We start from the raw sequence: 8,629 nt of genomic DNA, 5'->3' as shown, positions 1-8,629 counted from the left end.
ACTTCCCACAGGTCAGGGAACCCTGATTGCTCTTCAAGCTGATGAGGGAGAGGGACTTGATCGGGGGAGGGGGAGGGAAAGGGGAGGCGGTGGCGGGGAGGAGTCAGAAATCCTTAATAAATAAATAAATTAAAAAAAAAAGCTGGCTCATAAACAAAACCAACCAATCAAGGGAAAAAGAACAACAAAAAGTGGGGGGCTTACTTTTGGAGTTTGAAATCAAGAAGGGGAGGAGGATGGGGGAGACAGAAGAGAACGAGTAACAGCTGAGAAGAGCTGGGCCATGGCCCCAGCCGAGCTGTCTGTCTCTGTGAAGGGGCCGTGCATGCTCCTTCACTTCTCAGTTCACAGCGTAGGCTCCAGATTACAGAAGCCAGCATCACATACTGAAGAGGACTGGGGTCAGTGACTAACCACAGGCATCTATGCCAACAATTCTGTAAGACTGCAATGGTGTTGAAAACTTCCCATCACCCAGTGCCACCACAGCTCTCATGGAGCCATCACTAACATTATTCAAGTGTGTGGCAACCCACAGAACCACCAGCCTATAAAAGCACAACCCCAATAATTATGCCTAGCATGCAATGCTTCATGGTAAATAACCATACTACTGGCATATGTACTTACTATGTATCATTCAAACACACACCTACTTATATAAATACACTTATAATAGTTACTATACCCCTTTCTGTTTCTTTCTCTTTCTCTTCCTCTGCTCTTTTCTCTCCTCCCCTTCCCTTCCATAACCCACTAAATAAATATCCAACCTCACTCTGAAAAAAAAAGTTACTATGTACACTAGTGTTAAACTACACCCACCTATATATGAAGGAAAGTTACTTCAAGTCAGGGTGGTGATGCATACCTGGAACGCACAGAGGAGGCCGAAACAAGAGGACTAAAGATCAATCTGAGCTACATGAGACGCTGTCTCAAAGTCTCTTCCCATGCACATTAAAAAAATGCATGCATGGGACTAGGGATGCCGCTCAGGTGTAGGGCATTTGACTACTCTACCATGAGGAGTCCTGGGTTCCATTCCTAGCACGGCAGAGAAAACAAATCAAAACAACACAAGCAGCAGTATGATGCTTCTCTAGGAACACACTAAGACATCAAATATTTAATCAGGACAGACAAAATCCTTTTCTTTCTTGCTGATTTAATCTTGTGTTTTGTTCGACGGATCAAGAAGCAATAGACTCTGCCATATATGCATACTACCTAACCGAGGCACGTGCAGACTGTGCGCCCAGGTGTCACGTAAGGACCCTGTGGTGTTGCTAACAGAGGCACGTGCAGACTGTGCGTCCAGGTGTCATGTAAGGATCCTGTGGTGTTACCACAGGATGATGCTTATCTGAGAACACAGCCATGGCTGACTGGAGTTAACTTATTGCAAAAATGCCTTGGGTACTCTACAGTCCCGTTCCTGAGTGCTAACTAAAGGGGAAACTTGTCTTCCATCATGAAATAGGCCTAACCACAGAGAGCTGATAGCATCTCTGTGATGTTAGAGGCCAACCAAAGCACAGGGATTAAGGGCATGGGTCAAAGTACACATCTAAAGTTAAAACCAGAGCAGTACTCCTGCACCCAATCTGCACAGCACACTCCATCTGAGCATCTAAGGGCATGGCACTGTGGAGACAATAGCTAGACCTTCCCCGTGGCTTCCAAGTCCCCGTTGAGCCCACTCACCCCCTGGAACTTGCTACATTTCCCACACTTTCTGCCTCCGCTGTCAGACTGAACCACTTTCAGCATTCTCTTGGACCTCCTGCTCTGAAAACAAGCCATGGCTCCCAAAGCGTGAGCTTCTTGAAAAGCTACTGCTACAGGATCCCAAACCCAACAAAATGAAGCAACTGACATAGGCGAAGCCAGGCATGGGACTCCTCGGAGCTTCTCAGGATGTGCTCACGTGGAGGGCTGGTGTGATCTGTTCAACTGAGAACTCTCTCCACCCCCTTCACTAGGAAGACCTGGAGTTTCTGTCAGTAAGTGTTAAAAAACAAAACCTTCCCTACTCCCTACACCAAACTAGCTTTGCTCATAACTAACTAGCACCCTCCAATTGTGGGCTCGTCACCAGTAAGTTGCGTCTCATACTTTACTAAGCTGTTGACGCCATGCTACTCCCGGGCTGGCCTTTCAATCTTAACACAATGACAGCATACATTGGAGTGTCGTGGAGTTAAACCTAAAAGTGTATTTGAGATAATAAAATAAGTTCAGGGAAACAAGAAGGACCCACTTCCAGTGGAGGAGGCTGTGCCTGAAGAACGATGTTCTTACCTGCTTAATGACATAGTGCATCTCTTCAGAATTGAGAACAATGGACTTGATATCACTTGGCTTGCAGGGGATGACTCCCCTATACAAGGGGGGTGTGTAGCACTTCATGGCAAATTTCAAGTCACTGCCATGCCTCCTCTCCTCTAAGATATCTTCAAACTCATCCCACTTTTTGAGCTCTTTCTGTGAAGAAGGAAACAGAAGAAAGTGAGGAGCACCTATGGAAACAGGGCAGATTACTCAGGTTTCACTCCACCCAAATGTTTGTCTCGACACCCAAGCAAGAGTATTCTAATATTAGAGTCCTAGACAGAGAAAAAACTGTCAATACCGCGATCAATAAGCTGATACTCAACTATTACATGGTTTACAAGCATTCCACCACTGACAGAGACCTCGGCCTACTGACCAGCATATTCTGATGGCTATCTTTGTAAACGCAGTACCACATTGACAAACCTGTTTGGTCTCCCTCTGCTTAGCATATATATATATATATGTATATATATATATATCTCAAAACATGTATCAGAAGCCTCAAAGCCTGGCAGTGGTGGCACACTTTAATCCCAGCACTCAGGAGGCAGAGACAGGCAGACCTTTGTGAGTTCAAGGCCAGCCTGGTCTACAAGAGCTAGTTCAAGGACAGCCAGAGCTATTAGTTACACAGAGAAACCCTGTCTCAAAAAAGCAAACAACAAAAGAAGCCTCAAACTAAGTTGGATGTGGCGGTACAAGCCTCTAGAGTCCTTGTCTTCCAGAGGTGGGAAACTATGTCATAAAAGAAGCAGTCTATTCTACCTCATCACCTGCACTCAGTTCCTGTGGGCCTGGTTGGTCTCCATCCACCAAGCCCTCGCATGTGCTTCAGAGTCCAGGGTGCTCCTAGAACGGTGCTTCCTCATCAAGTCATGAGTAGTGCTAACGATAATGACTGCAGTGAACGCTGCCAGCTCCTGGCGCCAGCGCTGTTCTCAGAGTCTGACATGCTCAAGAACAATCTCCATTCCAACCTCTGAGCAGCTGTCTTCCCCAGTCCATAGGAAACCAAGGCTCCGGGGTCACCCGCTTCCTGGGAGGCCCTCAGCTTCCAAACAGCAGAGACATACTTGGCATCTGAGGCTCCTTACACCGACTGTTATGCTCGTTTACGGCAACATGAAGCACTTTCAGCACTATAACAAGAAGTAGTTTCCTTATTTTGTTTATTTATACCTACAGAAATATGTGTACATCTTATTCAAAACAGGGGCCATGCCAATTATAATTTACCTTTCTTCTGCCGGGTGGCAGTGGTGCATGCCTTTAACCCCAGCACTTGGGAGGCAGAGGAAGGCAGATCTCTGGAGTTCGAGGCCAGCCTGGTCTACAAGAGCTAGTTCTAGGACAGACTCCAAAGCTACAGAGAAACACTGTCTCTAAAAGTCACCAAAAATCCCAGCACTCGGGAGGCAGAGGCAGGTGGATCTCTGGGAGTTCGAGACCAGCCTGGTCTACAGAGCTAGTTCCAGGACAGGCTCCAAAGCCACAGAGAAACCCTGTCTCGAAAAACCAAAAAAAAAAAAAAAAAAAGTCACCAAAAAAAATTACTTTTCTTCTTTATTTGTATCCCCAAATACTGATTTAAATAGCAAATACTGATTTAAAACATCTTAGTTATTACATAATTACCATGTTTAATAATATCTTCAGTTTTTGAACTACCAAAGTGACTTGTGCTCACTTGAAAAATTCAGAAAATGCACGGAAAGTGCAAATAACAACAAAAATCTCAAACTTTATGTATAATCCCCTAGCGTGAGACTCCTGTAAGGAATGCTTGTTCCTAAGCACAGGGACATGTCTCTCCCATCAGACACACACTGAGACTGTCACATGATATTTTTATATGTTATAGACACCCCCTTGCCGTAAATGTTTCCTTATTTCTGTCTTCCTCTAGGTTAGTGTTATAGTCTTATGTGGCATGCTCAGGTTGTATCTTTAGTGTTATAGTCTTTATGTGGCGCTCAGTTGTATCTCACTCCTGGAATTCTATGAAAAGACACAACTGTTCTTAACACAACCACAGCATTTTTAGGGTGAGTCTTTGCTTTGGCTGGGCCAGTATCTCCTAGTCTTCTTTCCTGACCTCCAGGGAAATGTCCCCACATTGGTATTTAATCCAGGGCTCTCTCATCAACAGTAGAATAATTCCCAGCCTTCCTCCAGTGCAGTGGCTTTTAAACTGGGGGAGTGTTCCCCCTCAAAACTACAAATTATTTTTTCTTCCTCACAGGCCCAAGAGCTTACCTCCTGCAGCCCTTGTCTCCAGCCTCCCACAGCTGCTGGGCACACTCACCTATTCCACTGGACTTTGTTGCTGGTGGATTTTTGTTGTTGTTTTGCTTTGTTTCCTCTCCTTTCGTCTTATTTGTGTGTTGGGGGGGGGGCTACAGATGAAATCTGTATGTTTTTAGCATACACACCAGGCAAATGCTCTACCACTGAGTCACTTCCATGGCCCTGCAGCAAGCTTAAAACACAAATTCCATATGCTCCCCAAATCCTGGACCTGATTCTCTTCTCCTATCATACATTCTGGATTCCCAACACTTCTCCAAAACCCATCCCCTTCTGGGCTCGGCTCTAAGCCATCATCACTTTCCTGAAACCGTAACTGCTAACCGCCATCTCAGCTAACCTCTGGGCATCATTCCACCCAACCCTGCTATTGTGGCCTTTGAAAATGTACAGACCCTACCCTCAGCTAGGCTACCCGGCAACTTATAATCTCAGTAGATTCCTTGCCTAAATGTACCACGTCAATCCTTCTGCCAGCCAATGGCAAGCTTTTCAAAATACAGGTTATTCCTCACATTTTAAAATACTTCAGCGAGCTCCTCAGAATAAGGCCAGTCAAGACGGGTGGTGGTGGCGCACGCCTTTAATCCCAGGGCTCTCGGGATGCAGAGGCAGGTGGATTGCTGTGAGTGCAAGGCCATCCTGGTCTACAGAGTGAGTGCCAGGACAGGCTCCAAAGCTACACAGAGAAACCCTGTCCCAAACAAACAGAATAAAGCCAGTCACTTCCACAATCAGGTAAGATCTATTATGTCCACTGAGACCCCGTTCACCCCCTGCTTATGCCCTGGTGTAGGTGTGCTGGGCTGCCACGGCCCTTGCTGGCATCCTCTGGGTATCTGTGGATGGTCCCGTGGCTCTGCTATGCCTGCTGCAGCATCAGCCTTCTGAGATGCTCTCAAGAACTCTCCATACAATCACTCACACCTTGCTCAGGACCTTCTCTGCCTGCTATTCACATCTAATACACATGTGCTCACACACCGTACCTGCATATCTATGAATGTTAACAACCCAAAGGCAGCACACGTCATTAGCATCTAGCCATGTTGCCAATTACAGCCATCCTAACATATCATAGGCTTTTGCGCATAAGGCTGGAAAACTTTCTTGAACTTTACAATTCTCATGAATAAAGCAACAGTTCAAACTTGGACTCAACAAACTACTGTTATATAAGGTAAGGGCAAGGGAGAGCTTGGAAACTTCCCTTTAGTGTTCTTAGGGGTAGAAAGAGGACAGCATCATTATCAGCAGGGCATATATATTTTGAGAAAGTTTGACAAGTAGGTTTGGCAACCACTACCCCTCAACCCCCATCATTCTCTAGTTCCTGTAAAGCTAAGCCCATGCCTTTTAACCATCCCAGGAGAGCATGATCCCCACCACTTGCCCCTCCTGTGCAAAGGATTGCAGCACGTTGGAGCAGCACTTACTGCCAGCAAGTAAGCACATTCTAATGGCTTCTCACCCAAGAACACAGTGCAATTGAGAATCCAATAGGAAGGTCAGGCTGAAGCACGCCCCCACCTCAGGTTGCACCTTGGGCCCTCCCACAACCTCCCTCTCCACTGCTTTCCTTCAGCAAGAGACCCAAGGGTTCACTATACACCAGGCCTCTTGCTACAGACTGGAATCCAGCAGTGACAGGGCAAGCAGACACTATCCAGAGAAAAGCATGCCCTTCTGCACAGACTAACAAGATCAGGTCACTGAGTGAGTCCACTGGCAGGCAGGATGCTGTCAGTGACCTGCACTGGAGCCCAGGCTTTGGCACTCTGTGGCACTCTACTCCACCAGGCCAGAGCACATAGAATAAACAAGAGGCACAGCGGCATGAGATGATACAAGAGTGTGTGCCACCTTCCCCTAAGAGGACAACTTCCAGAGAGAACAGTAAGGTTTAGTAAATAACTGGGAAATGCTGTTTGATAATATTTATTTTTATTTTGTATAAAATGTATTTAAGTATAAATTTATGTGACTTAACCCTCAGTTTTCATTAATGGCTACGTTTTACCAATGGGCTAACAAATGCCATGAATGTTTAACAATCAGTTCTGGCCGGCCAGTACAAGGACTGCTGTGATTCACCACTGAATGAGCTCAGAAGACAAAACAGGTGTTAACGAGGAAGTACTTTATACTGAGTGGTTCATGAAATGTTTGATTTGGGTCTTTGATATTAAAAAGAGTCAGCAATACAAAGTTCTGCCACACAGAAGGGACCATGAGCATTTTGAAGAGACAGCACACTTCCATCCTGAGAAATACAAAGTCAGGGTGATGAGGTACAGTAAGCAGGACTAGACTGGTAAAAAGCAGAGCAGGAGCAACTGGCAGATCATTTGGAGTCTGAGTTGAGATCCCCTAAGTATGGACCCTATACTGGAACTACCACACGCACACACCAAGTCTCAGAGGAAGAGTGCACTTCTAGCTTCAGATACAGCCTACCTGCCCCTGACTTGCCAAATCCACATTCTCAGTCTCACCCTCCTCTTTTGCTTGGGGATCACATTCCCAACTCTACTCAGAAGCCTACCAAACATTTAGGATGTATCTGGTCCAGACCATGGAAATCCACAGCTGACAAGTTTGCATCCCAGACCGAAACTGCTCTGTACCTGACTAAACCTGCTCCTCCCCTGTCCTTCCTATCTTTGAGAGATCAGCCTCTGCCCAGTTGCCAAACCACGGGGAACCCAACGGCCTACTTCATACTGCCCCCACTTTCCCAGATCATAGACACAACTGGTTCCCAGAGTCAAGGATCCCCTGCCCAAAATATCACATAAAACCATCATGCTCCATGCTTCCCAGCCCCACTGAGCTTCACCCCCTCCCCTGCATCGGCCATTCGTCCTAACTCATCTCCACGCTTATGAATCACACATGTACCCCACCCTGAGTTTCTTCCTTCTTAGAATCTTCAGAGAGAAAGGTATTACTAATGCAGATAATCACGCCAGAGCCTAATGGTTTCCTTAGACTTTCTAGAGCACAAATACAGAGAAGATTTAATCCTTGATGAAAGCCACCAATGCCCAGAACACCCATGATGTGCTTTGTTTCTTTTCAGAAACACCTACTGATACCAGGATACCCAAGATACCATTTGCTTCTTTTCAGAAACACCTTTTGCTTATGTTCTTAATTTTGGCTTATGTTTTCTTCATCATTCTGCATTCAGCCTCCCCACACAAGCAAGGCAGTGACTTTCTTACATTGTTACTTCAGTGATTCCCACCTCCCAGTGTTCATACTACAGAAACTCAGTTTTGGTGTTGTTTTTAGATACCTTCTCAAGTCCCCAAATAAACCAGATGCCCCTTCCCTTGACTCCAACAGCATTCAATGCATGCTTTAGTCACTACCCTAATTTATCTCACTTAATTGGACTACCTGTGCACACTGACCATTTCGGGTGTCCTGAGAGGCCAGGCAGTCTTTGGCACTGAGAACAGCAACTGGGGGATTTCGGGCACTGCTGATCATTAGCAATATCGTGATGTCACTATAGAACTACCGACTGGACAGAAAGCAGTGCACAATGAACAAGGTGGTGGAAGAAGCTGGCAGTCTGAAGGAGGCTCTCATGATCATCAGCTGTGCGGGCATAACAACAGCCAGGAGGCAACCGAACCAGGCAGTGGTGGCACCAAACAGAAAGGGGCAGGGGACACTCATGGCCAGCTGCCTTGTTACTCACATGGAAAGTTGACAAAAATCTCATGATTAAAAAAATATATAGATGAAGTAAGAACCAACTCCTTTTTATTAACCTTCAAGGGAAATCCCAACCCCCACACATATTGAAAGGCCAAAAAACATCTTGAGTTGGATCAACTTTGGAATAACAAGCTGTAAAACGGTGACGGATTTCCCACCAGAGAACTGTGTGGTGAAGTCAACCATAAGCTTTAAGGTAGCAGTTCACAGCAAACATAAAGGTAAAGTTCTTTTTTTTTTTTTTTTTTTT

The 8,629-nt window shown here is 45.8% G+C and overlaps 1 protein-coding gene across 1 annotated transcript in view; it reads right to left on the bottom strand.

The window, feature by feature from the left end:
- Gnpat (glyceronephosphate O-acyltransferase) overlaps positions 1–8,629 on the bottom strand; it is a 29,294-nt gene that overhangs the window by 18,808 nt on the left and 1,857 nt on the right. The window contains exon 2 of the mRNA XM_005345884.2: positions 2,305–2,487. Coding sequence (XP_005345941.1) covers positions 2,305–2,487 — 183 coding nt within the window. The remainder of the gene's footprint in view (positions 1–2,304; positions 2,488–8,629) is intronic.

The sequence above is a fragment of the Microtus ochrogaster genome, chromosome 4, assembly GCF_000317375.1.
Source record: "Microtus ochrogaster isolate Prairie Vole_2 chromosome 4, MicOch1.0, whole genome shotgun sequence".
Classification (NCBI taxonomy): Eukaryota; Metazoa; Chordata; class Mammalia; order Rodentia; family Cricetidae; genus Microtus; species Microtus ochrogaster.
This window is presented reverse-complemented; position numbering and strand designations above follow the sequence as displayed.